Below are 17,988 nucleotides of genomic sequence, written 5' to 3'. Positions count from 1 at the left end.
TTACATCAAATACATCAAAACACAACAATAAAAAAACAGTTTTCTGAACTTATCAATATGACTCTGTCCTTCACAGGATAAGTACAATGGATCACTGCAAAAACTCAAAATCTTAACAAGAATATTTGTCCTATTTCTAGTTAAAATGTCTCATTTTTTTGCTTGTAATGAGAAGATAAATCTTGTCCCACTGGCAGATTTTTCTACTTATTTCAAGTGAAAATTTACTTGAAACAGGTGAAAATTGTGAAATAAGTTATTTTTCTGGTGTTATTTTTCTGGTGATGACTCTAAATGTTGAAATAGCAGTAATAACACATTCATTGATGAAATGACATAAGGGATGGAAAGGGGGGATGGCAGTTTTACAGGGGGGATGATTTGGACCGTTTTTATTTCAGGGGGGGATGCCATCCCCCCTCATCCCCCCTCAACTCGGAAGCCCGGAACCCAGATCCAGAACCCAGATCCAGAACTCCAGGGTTTTTATACGTAGGTGCTTCAACATAAGTTGAAGCACCTGTAAAATTATTAGCACCAGTACCAATACTAGTACCAGTGACACACTAACCTGCTCGTCTAAACTGGGTTTTGGCCCTTGAGGTTCTTAAAACTCTAAAACCACGTTTCCATTGCGCAGTACAGCTCGGTTTGGGTCGGTACTGCTCAGTCAGTAGGGCTAGGTTTGGGTCGGTATGGGTCAGTTGGGAGCAGCTTTGATCTCACCTGCGTTTTCACTGTCAGGTGTGTTGCTAGGTAACATTGACTACGTTTACGTGCAGTCAAAATTCGGGTTATTGCTAATATTCCGGTTACAGAAACATTCGGAATATTCCGTTTACATGCGTGAGCAAACAGGGTTATCCCTGTATACATGGTAATTAATCATTTGGGATATCTCGATCAAACCAGCGACGCGCGGAGAACGTGATGACGCAATTCCTGTCATTTCCGCTTCTTCTTCCTGTATCCACATTCAAAACAAATGCTGCTTCGCGCAACTTTTCGCTCACCTTCTTGTAAATCTCGCTATCCCGGTACTTTCTACCGTCTACAAATGCCAAAATGTTCATATCCTTCATTACATTTATGAAGTGATTAGTCTCCTCTTCACTCCAAAAGTGTGGCGTGGTCTTGCGTTTCTCCATGTTTAGAAGTATTTCCTGGACTCAAAAGGATTCCTTGCGAACAGAGCATGCATAGAAAACAAATTCATGTTCCTTTTGACGGGGAAATCCCGTTAGGCGTTTACATGAACAAATATTTGGGTTTTAAAAGGAGTAACCCAGGGGTCATTTTTTAAAAACCGGAATATGAGCAAATTCGGGTTATTCAAAGGGGTTATTGGTGTTTACATAGCCGTGCAAATTCGGGTTATTGCCAATATTCGGGTTCTAAAAGGGTTATTGACTGCATGTAAACGCAGTCACTGACATCACAGCCGTGCGACTGAGCGGCTCGGATCACTAAAGTTCTACTCCGACCTCGGTGAGAACAGAACACCAGACGACCCGATCGGAACCGTCCTCTGACTTCTGGGCCGGAAGAAGCTGAGCTGTGTTCAAGAAACACCTCAAAACGCTTGTTACTAAGAAAAGCAGAAGAAGATTTTGTTTATATTATTTTTCTAGTCAAGACATTGTTTCCTACCCCGCTGGCACTCGACGTTTAGATTCAGGAATGTTTCTGAGCGTCTGTTTCTGCAGGTTCTGCTCGCTGGAAACGGGCCGTTGATCACGATGTTTCTGTTCCTGCAGTTTCGGGGAAGGAGAGCGAGCGGCGCCGCCGTGACAGCGTGGACCGGTCCATGACCGACGTCGCCACCGACTTCGCCGTCTACCGATGTTTCTATCAGGACTGCATCCCTCCTCCTCCGGCCACGCTGGCGCCCTTACCGGGCGGGCGGCCCGACGGGTTCATGTAGGCAGACCCAGAACCACTCAGAACCACCAGACCTCAGAACCATCCATGTGGACGGTTCTTGTGTTCTTGATGCCACAACATCCTCTGTTTGCTTTGTTTTTCTCCAGTTTGTGGTCCAACGAGTCGTTCTGGACGAGTTCGGCTGAAAACAACTTCGCCGTGCCAAAGGAGGGCGCTGATGTGGTCATCCCCTCCGGTAAGAAGAACTGTACATGAACCAGATGGATAGAAGTTTCTTAGGGTGCTTTCACACCTGTCCCGTTCGGAGCAGTTGTTCCGGAACAGGGAACGTTTCCCCCTAAAGATCAGTTCATTTGGTATATCTGAACACAGCAATCGTGCTCAGATGTGGCACAAAACAAGCGAGCCGAGATCCTAGGAGAGGTGGTCTCGGCTCACTTCCATTCCAGACCTGGAGCGGTTCGTTTTTCTTATTTGGAGTGAGAACATAATCCACACAGCAACCAACACAACTCCATTCATGTATATGTGCTGCCGCGGCGCAAGGAGAAGAGTCTTATTATCATTTTATTTCATTTATTTGGAATTTAAGCGTACTCTTAAATTAAATACTTTCTGAAAACCGCAAATCAGATGTGTATCTGCGGTACTCTACTGCCCTTAGTTTTCAGCAACTTGTGCTTTTTATTATTTTACCTTCTTTTCATAATTTTATTTCATTTTATTTGTTATTTACTGTCTAATTATGTCTTGCCGCTTTTAATGTTGATATAAAGCACTTTGAATTACCTTGTCTTGAATTGTGCTATATAAATAAACTTGCCTTGCCTATTATTATTATTATTATTATTATTATTATTAAAAATAAATAACTATTAAGTAATAATTAAGTACTAAAAGTACACAGTATAAATTGAAAACATATCTAAATCTGTGCCGGCTCACAGGGAAGTGGGTCGTCTTGGACGCCGACACCCCTCCGCTCAACAAGCTGACGGTCGTCGGAGTCCTGGAGATCCCCGACACGGCCGAGGCCTCGTCCAGCAGAGAGACGCGGTCCACGCCGGAGTTCAGAACGGTGGCGATAGACGCCGTGTACATCTCCATCCAGGTCAGATACCGCCACGACTCTTATCTTAGACACTTATCTTAAAATGTGTCATTTGGACTAATCCGTCACCTGCTGAGAGCATCCCGTCTGTGGCCGTTGCAGGGGGGCAGGCTGATCGCCGGGTGGCCGGACGAGCCCTTCAGGGGTCAGCTGACCATCACCCTGAGGGGGCACCACCGCACCCCCGACTGGCCGCTGCCCAACGGACCCAACCAGGGGTCCAAGGTCCTGGGTAAGTGTTCGGCACATTTCAGGCCGCCGTACCTGTCGTTTATGACGGCTCGGCCCCCCCCGGTCACTGCTGGCGGTGTGTTTCAGGTGTGTTCGGCTCCCTGGACCTGTACGGCCAGCCTCACAACGTGTACCACTGCAAACTGGCGTCCACCGCCGAGGCCGGCGCCGCCATCCTGACGCTGACGCAGGCCGTGGACTGGCAGGTCTGGTAACCTGATGCAGAGCTTTGTCCAGTGTTGTGCAAGTTCCTACTTCTCATGAACCAGTTCAAAGTTCAGTTCCCATAGTTTAAAAATGAATAGTTCACGTTCATAGTTCATCATTTTCACTTTGAACCAGTTCAAATTCAGTTCATTTCAATATTTTTAGGTGAGAAGTGCGAATGAAACGCCCCCCTATCCTAAAACTGTTCACTGTATACGTAAGGGATATATACCATGGCGACTTACCAAAAAACAAATATTAAATCAGTTATTCATGCTTTAATGTGTTTTCAGTTGAAATCATTAGTTTTATAACAAGCCACAGCTGAGCGGCTGAGCGACTATTTAATCTCTCGTCTGCAGCCGTTGTAACCTGGTGAGTTACAAAGTTTTTTAACAAGCCATAACTCAGTTTCCTTGGTAACAGCTGAGGGTCTGACTAATACCTGGAACAATCACTACCGTCCCATAAGGTCCTTATGCAATGGACACAGTGTTGACTTCTCCAGTAACTAGGACGGACCTGAGATACGACTTAGCAACGGGGGATATTCTAGTCCGCTCAGCTCCGCTCTGCTATTTTCTTTTCTCTCCTCTTCTGCATCCCACTCATCAAAATTGTTAAATTCACTAAATAAATTCAAAGAAATGACAAAATCACTCATATCCCCGTCCTGCGGTAGCCGGCTCTTCTTCTCTGAATCTCCGTTGCCGTGGTTACCACCTGGCAGTTGATCCAGCGCAATGATATTAAAGTTATCAGGCAATTTGACCGAACTTGTTTTCTATCAGAATCAGAATCGAGTATTCAGACCGTGGTATAAAATCATGTTTCATGTTTTGTCCTAGTGGCTTTTCAACTTTTCACAGAGGCTGTACATCTCCAACAATGTAGTCCATTATCAATGTGTCTCCATGTTGCTGGGAAATCAACCCCCTGAAGGTGCAGCAGTGGGACTGGGGTCGTTGGGGCTGTAATGGATCTTCTTTTTTTTTTTTTTTAAATATTTTTATCCCGGTTTTTTTCCCATTTTTACCACCCCGTGCTCCTACCTACTGACAGTCCTGGGCATTGCCATCCCCTACCAACCCCGGGAGGGCCCTGCACTGAGCTCAGGTCTCCTCCTTAACCTGAGGAGTGAGCAGGCCGCATCTTTTCACCAGACAGGGTGGGGCTTCTCCGGCCGAACGTAGCGCGTGGAAGGATCACGTTATTCCGGCCGGATCCCCCCCACCCCATCTGGCGCCCCGGTTGGCCAGAGGGGGCATGTGTAGCCCAGGACTGTGTGCATGTTTTTGTGAGGGTAGCTCACACTAGCTACCCAGGGGAACACGGGGAGAACATGCAAACTCCACACAGAAAGATCCTTTCGCCAACCCCACCCAGGGTGTGGGCACTGAAGTCATGGGGGAACTAACACGCACTTCAGCACCCACAGCGTCCCCCGGCGGGAATCGAACCCAGGACCTTCTTGCTGTGAGACCGCTGCACTACCAGCTGCGCCACCGTGCAGCTGGTGACAGTGCACAGTTTTTCTCGAAGTGCACAATAAAAAAAAAAAAAATCTTTCCCTTCAAATATTTTTTCTCCCATAATAATAATAAACTCACATAATCTGAACAGTTCAAATTTCAGTTTGTGATCTGCAGATCTGAACAAGTTCAAGTCCTTTATTTGCAAATATGTTGCGTTCAGTTCAACGTTCTTACAGAAATGAATGTGTTCAATGAACGCGTTCATTTGAACTCGTTCATGCACAACACTGGGGCTCACGTGCCGCCTTCCTTACCTGTGCAGGTGGGAGACGAGCTGGTCGTCTCCACCACCAGCTACAACGCCTCAGAGACGGAGAAGCGGCGGATCGCCGGCGTGTCGGCCGACGGCCGCCGCCTGACCCTGGACCAGCCCTTGGACCACACTCACATCGGTCAGTCGCAGCTCTGAGAGACACAGACCGAGTTTCCCCACCCGAGGTCTAAACCCCCATCCTGTCTCCCCTCAGGTGAGACCCACTCGGTGCCGGGGACGTCTCTGTCCTACGTCCTGGCGGCCGACGTCGGCCTCCTGAGCAGAAACATCAGGATCGTGGGCCAGGATTACCCCGACATGGCGGCGGAGTTGTTCGGAGCCCGACTGCTGGTGGGGGCCTTCTCCAGCGCAGGAATAGACTACAAGGGTGAGAAGCTTTCCTTCAAATCAGAGGTATTATACAAAATTAAGTTGCTTACTGACTTTTCAGTATTAGAAACAAAGCAGTGCACTGTCCTGGTTTATATAAAACATGTTATTAATGTTCATGCACTTGCACAGTGTTTACATTTACAAACCAAGGAGGCAGTGAGGCTCTATACAAATGCACTTTCTTTGTACATTGTATGAAGTTTTGGCATTGAATAAATGCATAACTACAGACTTTTTCCTTTTTATGGGTATTTTTTCTTTTTCAGTCACATATATCGTGATATATTGTTGATGAAATTTCTTACAATATATCGAATATCGTAGATATCGTGTATCGGGATATTATCGTTATCGTGGGCCACATATCACCACAGTATTGAATCGTGAGTTACCCATATCGCCCCACCCTTATTCCTGTAGTTGTCTAAATGATGAAGGCCAAACGTCTGTTAAATGTCTTCAACTGAAGAAGCACGTTCACACCAAATTAATGAATATTCCATGACAAAAATATGACGATTAAATAAATGTGAATTAATTAATATAAAAAAAAAAAATAGACTGAACTGGGATGATTCTGCTTTTAAATGGTTAAAAACTAACTAGATGTAGTAAATAATGTTGCAACAATACTTATTCAGATGAACCTTGCTCTGATTTACGGAAGAGTATTAGGGCCATGCAGGAGAAAAAATATTTGAGAGGGGAAGATTTTTTTTATTGTGCTCTTCAAGAAAAAAGTTGAAATGTTGAGAAAAAAGTCGAAATGTCGAGAATAATGTTGAAATACAATTTCAAGTCGAAATGTCTCCTCTGGCCCATCAAACCCAGTTAGCAGAGCGACTGACAGCTATGCAGAAGCAGCTGTAACTAACTAACTTACATCCTTTGAGCGTAAAGTTAAGGGTACGTTTCTGAAGTTATGCAACTGCATATGTGTGATATGTGTTTCAAATCAATATGTTGTTCAACTTTATTCACGAAATTTTGACTTTTTTCTCAACATTTCGACTTTTTTCTCGAAATTGTACTTCAACATTAATCTCGACATTTCAACTTTTTTCTCGACATTTCAACTTTTTTCCCAAAGTGCATAATGAAAAAAAAAAATCATCCTCCTCTAAAATATTATTTTTATTTTTCTCCTGCCTGGCCCTAATACTCTTCCGTAATTCTTTCTTCCAGCTACAAGTCTTTGATTATTCAGTGCCATCTAATTTAAAACATTTACAAACACATAAATACTGAACAATACCAATAAATATGAATAAATAAATGAATGAATAAATAAAGGCAGAAAGAGTTCATCCTCCATTGGCTGAATCACCATCAGCAGGAGAAGGACTGCGAGGACGAGACGCAGGACAAAGCAGAACCCTCCTTCATGCATCTATCTTTTCTTCCTGCAGGAAAAGCTCAGATCAGAAACGTGGAGTTCTTCCGCTCGGGGCAGGAAGGCTGGACCGACTACTACGACCCGCGATACTCCGTGGCCTTCCTAGACCTGGGAGAGGTGCAGCAACACACACTTTCATGAATAACCTGAAATGTGTCCAGAACCAGCCTGGTCTCACAAGTATGAGAGGTCTGATTCCTGAGGTTCAGGGGCTTCTGGTGGAGCAATGGCACTTTGCCACCAGCACCTACTCGGCTCTACTCATCTCAACTTGGCCTGGTTTCTTTTCCATAACAATTCAGCGCCTGGAGCAGAAGTAGGAGGTTGGAGTGAAGCTGCTGTGACGTATTTGATCATCTATCTAAACGGAGAAGACAACAACACTAAAGATGTAGAACCTGGAGGAGATGATAAATGTGCTGCTGGGTCTGTGGCTTGTGTTCCATATCAAATTAAAAAATGAGAGTGAGAGAAGCTTCAAGCAGCAACACTTTTTAATGTTTTTAGTTTGTCTCGGCGCTGCTGAAAAGTCCGTTGGGAGCCGTGAGCAGCTATGAAGGTACAGAGCTCCTGGTATATCTGGTCGTTCCTTATCGCCCATCTAGATCCCTTTTTAATTCTCTCCTCAGCCACCAGTTTTATGAACATCTGCACCTCAGAGTTGGATCACCAAACAGACTTCTGCTGCCGTTGCTGGTGGAATAAAATGAACAAGAAGCCGTCAGAGTCGCTCTTTCTCTGATGGTGGAAGAACCCTGAGAAATGACAGATTTAAGAAGCTGCGCTTTCCTCCTGGAGGCCTGAACGACGTGCTGCTTGAAAAAGAAACCCCCCCCCCCCCCTGAATCGACGGTGAAATCCCAGTTGGTGCTGGTGGTTCTCGTTTGTTGTTATTGCAGTCACCATGCCCACTTTAGGGACTAATGTGTCTTCTTCATTAAGTTGGACTGAGATCAGGTTCTCAAACGCTGAGAGTTTCTGTCAACCACAAATAGGTGGGTTGACAGAAACTGCAAAGTCGTTCTTATCAAATCAAATCTCAGTAGGACTTCATTTTCATTTTTTTTCATTTTTATTCTTTATTTCATTAATTAAAAGAAAAACAAAACAGTTCAATATAATTACAACAAATCTCTTTCCTTGAATGAAAGGGAACAGAAAGAAGAATAAGCTTATTTATCTGTCCCTTTTTCCTAAGGAATCAAATTTCAATTAATGTAATAATAAAAAAACAAAAACAAATTACAAATTACGCAATTAAAAAAAATCTAATTTCAATTAATGTAATAATAAAAAAACAAAAACTAATTACGCAATTTAAAAAAAACACTTTCCAATAAAAATAATTTAAAAAAAACAAACAAAAACAAAACTACAACAAAGTTATAAAATAACACAAAATAGCTGTCGTCAAACACAGATAGTCGTATTCTTTTTTGATTCAAATAAAAAAATATGGCAATGGTGCTAACCAGCTTGACCTAACCAGCAGCGGCTTGTTGCGGAGTTTAAAAACCTTTTCTGTGTTTGTAGATTCCAGGAAACGAGTCGTACATCCAGGGCTGCGCGTTCCACGACGGTTTCTCTCCGGCCATCGGCGTCTTCGGGACGGAGGGACTCGACATCGACGACAACATCGTCCACCACACCGTCGGAGAAGGTGAAAAGTTAGAGTCCAAGCAGCCGTAAGTGATGTACGGGTTCCCTCCTTTCACCGCTCATCACGAGCCTTGACCACCTGGGTGCAGGAATCAGGATCTGGGGGGATAAGATATCGCTGAGGAGGAACCTGGTCACCATGACGCTGTGGCCCGGCTCGTACCGGGGCAGAGAGGAGCCCTTCAACTTCGACTGGAACGCTGCCATCGAGGTTCCTGCAGCTCCAAACTCACCTCCAGGATTAGAGGTCCTGACATTTGCGGTCGTTAATTAACCCGGTGTTGTTCTGACAGATCAACGAGGGGACGAACGTGGTGCTGCAGCACAACGTGGTGGCCGGGTACGAGAGGGTGGCGTACCGCATCGACGGCGAGCCGTGTGCAGGTGAGTCCTGTGATGAGATGCTGGTGTTTGTGTTCGGGGGGGGAAATGACCCTGAAAATCTGTCCCGCCACACTTCTACAGGCTCCCTCAGGGTTGTGTTGTATCCCCACTGTTATTTATTCTGTACACAAACTCCTGCACAAGCACTTTCTTCAACAGACACTTTATGAAATACGCAGATGATACTGCATTAGTTAGGCTTCTGCATGATGGAATGGAGCATGGTCAAACGAGTCCTTTATACCCCAAGCCATTAAACTTTTAAATATTTCTAGGAAATATCACCCCAGCTGGCTGGGCAATACCATGTATAAGTGGATGCACCTGTCTGTGTTACTGTTCTGTGCCCCTGTTTTTATGCTATGTTTGTCAAATTGCCATGTGTGTCTTTTGCTGCAAACACATCTCCCCACGGGGACAATAAAGATATACCGTATTTTCTGGACCGCTACTTTTTTCATAGGTTTTGAACCATGCAGCTTATACAAAAGTGCGGCAAAGGTGCTATTCTGTGGATTTTTCTTCCACCGCTCGGGACGCTCTAACCGGAATTAGAATCAAAACTAAGACAAAATAAATGCAAAGAAGAATACACTACTTCTTTAGAAGATAGAAGTAGGTAGAAGCAGATTTCAAACAGATAAATAGATAAATAAATACCGGTTATTTTCTCTTGGTTCTGTCCCGTTTTAATCAGCAAAGTTGCTGCCGTGTTAAAAGACACTGTTAGGAAAGGATCTATTTAGGTACAAATATGTACATCATTTACAGTTCAAAATCCTTCTGTACATGTAGTAAATATCTAATCTAAAAACACATAAATATCTGCGGCTTGCAGATCTTTTTTTTTAACTAGAGCGGTGTGGCTTATATGCAGGTGCGGCTTATATATCTTTTTTTTATTCTTTTTTTTTAAATATAGTGGATGCGGCTTATATGCAGGTGCGGCTTATAGTCCAGAAAATACGGTATCTACCTATCTACCTACATGTTCTGCCGTTGCAGGATCCTCGAACAGTCACGAGGCCTGGGTGGATAACGAGGCTCACGGCGGTCTGTACGGAGTCTACCTGAACAAAGACGGGCTGCCGGGCTGCAGCGCCGTCCGGGGCTTCTTCATCTGGAGGAGCTTCGACTTCGCCATTTACTTCCAGGTAGGAACATCAAAGTTCTGAAGGCAAGGCAAGTTTATTTGTATAGCACAATTCAACACAAGGTAATTCAAAGTGCTTTACATCAACATTAAAAGCAGCAAGACACAATTAAACACTAAAAAACAAATAAAATGAAATAAAATGATAAGAACAGAGGTAAAATAATAAAAAGCACAAGTTGTTAAAAAGTAAGGGCAGTAGAGTCCAGCAGGTAAGTATTTAATTAACCAGTAATGTTTTTAGGCCTGATTTAAAGGAGCTGACAGTTAACAGTTGAATAGAAGCGGTCCGAGAATGGACCCTTGAGGAACGCCACCTGTGATCTTGGTTCTCTCAGACTCATGTTTCCAATTGACAACAAAATTTGATTGACACATCAAAGAGGTTACTGACAGATGTAAACAGAATTCTCCTTAAACAACTAAGGACACAACATATCCCAGAACCCCCCACCATCGTGGCGGTGTGTTTCTCTGGTAGTTCAAACTGTAATCAAAAAATTCTTGGTTGACTGAAGCCCTCAAATTTTGACCATATTCGACTAATTGGCTTTTTTTTTTTTGGTGGTGGGGGGGTGGTTCGTCGATTTGCTATATATTAAATATGATTTAATAAAGTTAATTTTGTCTATGGATTTACAATTTGTCGGACAAAAAGAATTAGAAACTTAAATTATATATTAAATACTTTCTGATCTAATGTTTTGCTCTGAAATGAATTACACACTACAGCCTGTCGAAATTAATAGGAGTTATATTATTTATATAAAACAATTGTTTGTCATGTTTTAATAATGACCGACGTGGTGACGTTATCCTGCACCGTACACCGTAGGGGCGAGTATTTATTTCTGGTTCAACTACAGTGGGGGGAACTAACCCATATTTTGGTTAGGCTCAAATAAATGTAAACATATATATATATATATATATTTAAAAAAACAACACCACCGCAAACAGAGCAAGAGGCTCAACATCCAGCACCAGGATGCGCCTTCAGTTACAAAACAATTATTAGACTAAATTCTTGAAATATGTTAATTCTGATGTGTTCATATTGTCAAACTGGACGGGGCAGGTTGGTTTTAATGTTCTCAGGTGATTCAGTTTGATGAGGAGCTGTGATCCAGACTGCTGCTTTTAAAGTTGCATTCAACGTTTTTTCCGTCGTCTATTTTTATGAAATTCTGTCAAACTGCAGACGTCTCTGACATGACAGAGTTCAACAATCACCGGACCATGTTGTCCTCCTACTTTACCATCTATCCGTTTCTCGTCAGTGGGTTGGACTAATCCAACATAGCAAAAACAAGGGGTGTCCAAAGATAGACCGTTACCCGTTTAAGAGGTCTGAAAACACTCCCTTTACAACATGGTACTTTCCTCCCCATGAAATTAAATTCAATTAAAGAATCGACCAATCCGAATTTTAATCAAGATGGTCGGATGGACTAATCAATCGACCAGTCACCTGGGAGATTACAGCCCTAGTTCAAACGCTGCATTTACATACCATAAACACAAACATGCAATAATACAACCATATACATGCAATAACGGCCAGTTTAACTGTTATCCAGACTGGAGACCCCAAACCTCCCTGGAGGTGCTGGAAGTCTTGGGTTTGTTTATAATTTTCATCACTGGAGGATTCGCAGTTTGAGTCTGATCACTATGTTTATCATCACGCTTTATTATTATTATTATTATTATTATTATTATTATTATTATTATTATTATTATTATTATTATTATTATTATTATTATTATTATTATTTATTCTTACTCTTTTTTCCTCTTACTAGTCACCAGAACAGTGAGGTTCTCGCATGACGCTTGTTCTCAGATGTTTGCTTTGCCATTCAGATAAAACTCCACAGTTACAGATGTCTTTTTTAATTCTTATAGTTTGAGACAAAGTTTTAGTACATTTTCAGTCCGGGACAGATGGACTATTGCAGCTTTCAGTATCACCATGGAAACCATTGACTCCCAGTCAGAGCTAAGACTCATCGCTATGGAAACCATTGACTCCCAGTCGGAGAACATTAAGTTAATCTCAGACTCAGAAATGGTTTTCAAAGTGTATCGCCCCACTTTCATGCCACCTTAAACTGGTGTTTTTGACGATAAGACAAACGGGTTGAAGTTTTAGTTATTTTTTAAACTTCAGGTCCTCGTTTCTTAAGCAAAAGACAAAAGAGAAGCGGGATGATCTGACTAATTTCCCAGGGTGCTGCAGCGCTCACCCTCCTCTTGTCCTTCCCCTCACAGGTCACCATGGACGTGGTGATCTCCAACGTGACCCTGGTGGACAACGGGATGGGCATCATGCCCCTCGTCTACGCGCCGCCGTCGCTCTCGCACGCCTACGCCGATAAAACCGTTCACGTTCAGGTGAGACGCTTCGTTTTTAGGATTTAGCGGATTTAGCGGATTCTTCCTCACGCCGCTCTTTTCCCAGGATGCACTGATTGTCGGGAGCAGCCCAAGATTCGACTGTTCGGACACTCTGAGCTCCGGCGACTTCAACCTGGACATCAGCGCGGCACATCGCGCCCCCAGGCCCCCCAACGGTGAAATGCAGCCACCAATAGCTTTTAATGCATTCCTACCGGACACCTACCGTCTCTAAGGTGATCCACAAACATCACCTTCTCTTTAATCTGAGCAGGAGGAAGATCTGGGATCTGCTGGCCGACCTTTCAGTCTGGACACAACACGGCCCCCGTTAAACCGCATGCCCTCAACATGAACTACAACGCCATCAAGGGGCTGATGAGGGTCACGGGTGAGTGCTGGGACTCCAAGGTGTTGGGAGATTTGGTTCCTTTGGGACTTTTTCCACCTCTTATAAGAACCGATTTCACGGTTTTATCGTTTCAGATACGACGTTCGTCAATTTCCGCAACGTCTGCTCAGGCGAGACGAACTTCGCCTTCATCACCAACCCCCTGAACGAGGACCTGCAGCATCCCGTGCAGGTTTCCGGCATTAAGATGGTGGACAGCTCGGAGGGGAACGAGGTTTTTATCCACAGGCCTGACCTGGGGTGAGTCGCTGCTTATTATAAGAGGGTATGCATTGAAGTCACTTCCCCCCTGGACCAGCCCACTTACTCGCACTGAGTGGCAAAACATCAGCAAAAACAGCTGCAACTAGTGGAGAAGACGGGATAACAGCCAATTATGGGCTTAAATTAAAGGCAGTTGGACTTGACAGTGACCCGTACAGTTACCCCAAGAACCAGTGGTCCATGGACATTAATATTTGGCCACAAATCGAGTTTCCTGATATTTATATTTACTCAATTTCAAGCCGGGGAAATACACAAAGCAAAGCTTGAAGGCACACAAAAAAGTCTCGACGCTTGGTCCTACTTCAAGACAGGATTTGTTGTAGAAATTAAAGTAATGAGGACACCGAACTTTATGATTTGACCGTTTAACGTTAGCTACCCAAAGATCCATCATTCCCTGATACAAAATGGGAACCACAAATCCACGTTTCGGTGCCTGGAATCCAGTTGTTTCTGTGAATTGCAGTGATCCATTTGTCTCTCTTAAGCTTATTTTTCGGCAGTCTGTAAAACGATAACTCCGATTTCTTGCTAAATCTATGAGTACAGTCGATCGCACAACAGCTCTTTCCCATTTTAGATGTTTTCGCGTTGCTCAAACTGAACGTTTACGCTGCCGCTTAGTCTTTCTGCCACTCAGTGGGCAAAACCCGCCGTGAAGTCGCATCTGTGTCGTCATATTGGATGCCAGGGAAACCGTGCACAGAATATCAGGAACTACCTCCCAAGAAAACTGATGTGTTGGTATTTCTCCCCCCAGAAAAGTGAACCCGGCCGACTGCGTGGACATGGACTGCGACGCCAAGAAGAAGACCTTGTTGAGGGACCTGGACGGGACGTTCCTGGGGGCCGTGGGGGCCGTGGTGCCTCAGTCCGAGTACGAGTGGGGCGGGGACCCCAGGAGGGGGTTGGGGGACTATCGGATCCCCGGCATCATGCTGACGGCGCTCAACGGCAGCCGGATCCCCGTGGAGCAGGTGGCTCCTCATAAAGGTGCGTAGTGATGTGGATCCTCAAGTCCTCCAGTCTGACTGCAGGAGTTTAGGTCCTGGGGTTCAGGTCCCGGAATTCAGGTCCTTCTTTAAAGCGGCACTATGTAACTTTTCCACCTTAATATCATATTTCCAGAGTCATTGTGATGGTACATCAACTTCCAAGTTTAATGACACCTCTGTCATGGTCTGAGGGGTCTGTATCACCTTCACTGGCACTATGTAACTTTGAGGTGCATGGTAGGAACCCTGCCACACTAAAAAACTACACATTTTTATGGCTTTGACTGCTTTACAGCATACGTCACTTCCCCCTCCTTCCCGATTCGCAGTCGAGACGAAAATGGGCGGGGCGTGGAGTGCAGAGCTCCGCGGAAGCTGGTAACCCGCTGCTGCGTTGTAGCTGCAGCAGCTCCACACACAACAGACGTGGGGAAAAGATTGCTAATGGTTTAACTTTTCAACGGTTTCCTGCTCGCAGGCAGAACCACGGAGGCCAAGTATCTGATATAACAAAGTAAAAGAGTGAAAGAGTCGGCTCGCTTGGATTGCGGCTGTAACGACCAAACACCTTCCACACAGTAAAGCCTGAATTACGGTGCGTGTCGCCGCGTACCCTACGCCGTAGGCTCTGTGTCGATTTAACGCAGAACCATAAATCAGCCTTAAACCACAAACACTCACACAGACGGGTCGGATCAAAACACGGGTTTTATTCCCCACTTCGCCAGCTAAACGCAGTTGCTGGCCAGCTCTCTGCGGTGCAATTAACCCCAATCTTCAGATAAAACTAGTTTGTTGAGGAAAAAATATTAACTCTTATTTGTAGCTGCAGAGGAAAAAAATAATCTCACGAGGAAAACAAAAATATTGCTCACGCCTCGGAGCCTCTTCAGCATAATATAGCAGTCAAAAGAAAAGAGAAGTAAGAGGGATACAAAACATGTACTGTATGTTGTACTATTATACTAATTTATTGAAACACATGGCGAGTCAAACATTTACCAAAGCAGCTCCCAAACACTCCTAAACAAGGTAGCCGGAGACAGTGGTTCTGCAGAACTGCGGCAGTAATCCCTACTAAAGAGTGGCGCTCCGACCAGGAGCTTCATTCTTCAGTAGGGATTTCATATGGATCCAGACCGTTAATAATCATTATTTTCTCCATATACCGCTCCCTGGCTTCCTTGTTTAAGGTATCCCGGTAAATTCCAGTTCCTTTCCAGCAGTTTAACATCTTTTTTTTTGCGTTCTGTCTGTTCACTTGGTGAAACAGAAAAGTCCGTCCCGTCTTCTCTCATCAAAACAAATGCACGCGACGGGACAGGAGTTTTCCGGCAGTACGCGCTGGCGCTCATGGGAAACGTAGTGTTCTTTCTGGTAAAACACCACCGCTTTTGTCCAAAAGATGCCGCCAAACTCAGAAAAGCTGAAAGTTACGTTGTGCTGCTTTAAGTCCACCTCCTGACCTGTTCCAGGTGTGGTCCGGGAGAACTGCACCTACGTGGAGTCCTGGCAGGGCTACCGCTGCTTCGGCCTGAACTACCGGATGGTGGCAATCGAGAGCCTGGACTCGGACACGGAGACCAGACGCCTGTCGCCGGTGGCTGTGCTGGGGGGGGGCTACGTGGACCTGATCAACGGTAAGACCCTGAGGGCCCCGCGGGCCAGTCGGAGGGCCTCGTGGGCTGGTCGGAGGCGGCAAGGCTGACTCTTATGTCTCTGTCCAGGTCCGCAGGACCACGGCTGGTGCGCCGGCTACACCTGCCAGAAGCGCCTGTCCCTGTTCCACGCCATCGTGGCCACTGGCCGCGCCTTCGACGTTTACTTCAGCAGCGTCAGCCCGCAGAAGCTCCGCCTCATGATGCTGAACTCTGACCCCTCAGAGGTCTGTGCCCCGCCCCCCTCTGATTGTGTAACAGACAGTTTTGGCACTTTTCCACTAGCACCAACTAGCCACTACTAGCCACTACTAGCACCGACTCAGCTCTACTCATCTCAACTTGGCCTGGTTTGTTTTCCACTACAATCCAGCACCAGGAGCAGAAGTAGGAGGTTGGAGTGAAGCTGCTGTGACGTATTTGATCGTGTATCTAAAGGAAGAAGACAACAACACTAAAGATGTAGAACCTGGAGGAGATGATTTATGTGCTGCTGGGTCTGTGGCTTGTGTTCAGTTCAAGTTAAAAAATGAGAGAGAGAAGCGACAACGCTTTTTAATGTTTTTAGTTTGTCTCTGCTGCTGAAATCGGTGGCCTGTAGTGTGATGACATCACAGCCCAACTCAGCCGCTTAAAACCTCGGCAGAGTAGATACAGAAAAAATATCTACTCGGCACGTTAGACCCCTAGTGGGATAGAACCAAACCGAACCGGGCCGAGTAGGTGCTGGTGGAAAAGCGCCATTTGAGTCACCTGTTCTGATCTTTGGCGTCTCCTTTGACTTGCAGAGCGTCTTGTTGTCCGTTTTCTACTCCAATCCTCAACGGCTGGACGTGTATGTCGCCGAGCAGCTGGTCCCTCCCACCAACGCCGCCTGGAACGAAGACGGGTCCGACTACACGCTGATGGAGCCCACTTCCGCAGGTTCTGGTTCTCATAAGCTTTTTATAGTCCCAACATTTGTTATCTGGTAAAAAGGGGATTTGATTTTCACGCACTCAGAAATATCAGAAATATCAGAAATATCGTTATTAAGGATTAGTCATGATCAGGTTTTTATGGCCCCAATCTGATTCCGAGTCACTCGAGTCCCGATCAGATACTTTCATAACACATTAAAAAAATGAAGAAATGCAAAATGGACAGATCCAGGTTGTCCCCTATTTTTATTTTGAATTGAATTGAATTGAAATCTTATTTCTAACATGAAACAGTAGTAAATATAAAATAAAATAAAAAATAAAATACAAAACAAAACAATAATAATCAATCATAAATAAATGTAAATAAGAAAACAAAATAAACAAAAATATAAATAAAAACATGCATCCAGCATAATTAACATGCTCAAAAAATGAGTAGGAAGAAGTAGAAACTTAGTAAAGTAAAATCCTACCCCCTAAACTCTATTTCATTATAATCAAAATTAATTTAATTTCTATACAAAAAACTAAACATATCTATATATACCCACGCATACATATATATATATATATATATATATATATATATATATATATATATATATATATATATATATATATATATATATATATATATATATATATATATATATATATATATATATATATATATATATATACATTGGGTTCAAAGTGTGTGACTGTCTGTTTGGTCTTGAATTTTGTTTAAAAATGGTATTAAAAAGTTTTAAATTTAACTGACATCCCTACTGGGGGAGTCTCCAATGTGGAGATGATGCACCAGAGGTCACATCAAGTCTTTTTTCTTCTCAGACGAGTACGTCCCTCTGATGAACGCCACCGCGGGAGCCAACTACTTTGATCAGGACTACAAGATGCTGAGGGTCCTGCTGAGAGGCTCCACGCCGGTGGAGGTCCGGACCTCCCCGGTTCTGGTCCTGGCCTTCAACATGCCGGCCATCTCTGAGGACGAATTCTTCGGCGCCAACCTGATACAGAACCTGGCCTTGTTCCTCAAAGTCCCGGCCAACATGATCCGCATCACCAAGGTGGTCCGGGAGGACGGGGGGGCGGCGCGGCGCCGGAGGAGGTCGGCCGGCCTGACG

At 44.5% G+C, this 17,988-nt stretch overlaps 2 protein-coding genes across 4 annotated transcripts in view; one reads left to right on the top strand and one right to left on the bottom strand.

The window, feature by feature from the left end:
• LOC133460585 (sodium/hydrogen exchanger 3-like) overlaps window positions 1-17,988 on the bottom strand; it is a 249,309-nt gene that overhangs the window by 93,285 nt on the left and 138,036 nt on the right. The gene's annotated exons all lie outside the window — the stretch shown is intronic.
• The window catches only part of LOC133460581 (fibrocystin-L-like), a 96,737-nt gene that overhangs the window by 73,301 nt on the left and 5,448 nt on the right, over window positions 1-17,988 (top strand). For all 3 annotated transcript variants that reach the window (XM_061741223.1, XM_061741221.1, XM_061741222.1), the window contains exons 53-73: window positions 1,758-1,920; window positions 2,031-2,119; window positions 2,832-2,995; window positions 3,098-3,227; window positions 3,314-3,432; window positions 5,231-5,360; window positions 5,436-5,609; window positions 7,024-7,127; window positions 8,544-8,670; window positions 8,759-8,880; window positions 8,963-9,053; window positions 10,059-10,207; window positions 12,481-12,603; window positions 12,671-12,782; window positions 12,881-12,997; window positions 13,093-13,258; window positions 14,046-14,278; window positions 15,756-15,920; window positions 16,008-16,165; window positions 16,727-16,862; window positions 17,696-17,988. The exon at window positions 17,696-17,988 is cut by the window's right edge and continues 55 nt beyond it. In XM_061741223.1, the coding sequence (XP_061597207.1) occupies window positions 1,758-1,920; window positions 2,031-2,119; window positions 2,832-2,995; window positions 3,098-3,227; window positions 3,314-3,432; window positions 5,231-5,360; window positions 5,436-5,609; window positions 7,024-7,127; window positions 8,544-8,670; window positions 8,759-8,880; window positions 8,963-9,053; window positions 10,059-10,207; window positions 12,481-12,603; window positions 12,671-12,782; window positions 12,881-12,997; window positions 13,093-13,258; window positions 14,046-14,278; window positions 15,756-15,920; window positions 16,008-16,165; window positions 16,727-16,862; window positions 17,696-17,988 (3,065 nt within the window). The remainder of the gene's footprint in view (window positions 1-1,757; window positions 1,921-2,030; window positions 2,120-2,831; window positions 2,996-3,097; window positions 3,228-3,313; window positions 3,433-5,230; window positions 5,361-5,435; window positions 5,610-7,023; window positions 7,128-8,543; window positions 8,671-8,758; window positions 8,881-8,962; window positions 9,054-10,058; window positions 10,208-12,480; window positions 12,604-12,670; window positions 12,783-12,880; window positions 12,998-13,092; window positions 13,259-14,045; window positions 14,279-15,755; window positions 15,921-16,007; window positions 16,166-16,726; window positions 16,863-17,695) is intronic.

This window comes from Cololabis saira, chromosome 15, assembly GCF_033807715.1.
Source record: "Cololabis saira isolate AMF1-May2022 chromosome 15, fColSai1.1, whole genome shotgun sequence".
NCBI lineage: Eukaryota > Metazoa > Chordata > Actinopteri > Beloniformes > Belonidae > Cololabis > Cololabis saira.
The sequence above is the reverse complement of the archived record's forward strand: the minus strand, read 5'-3'. Positions and strand labels throughout refer to the sequence as shown.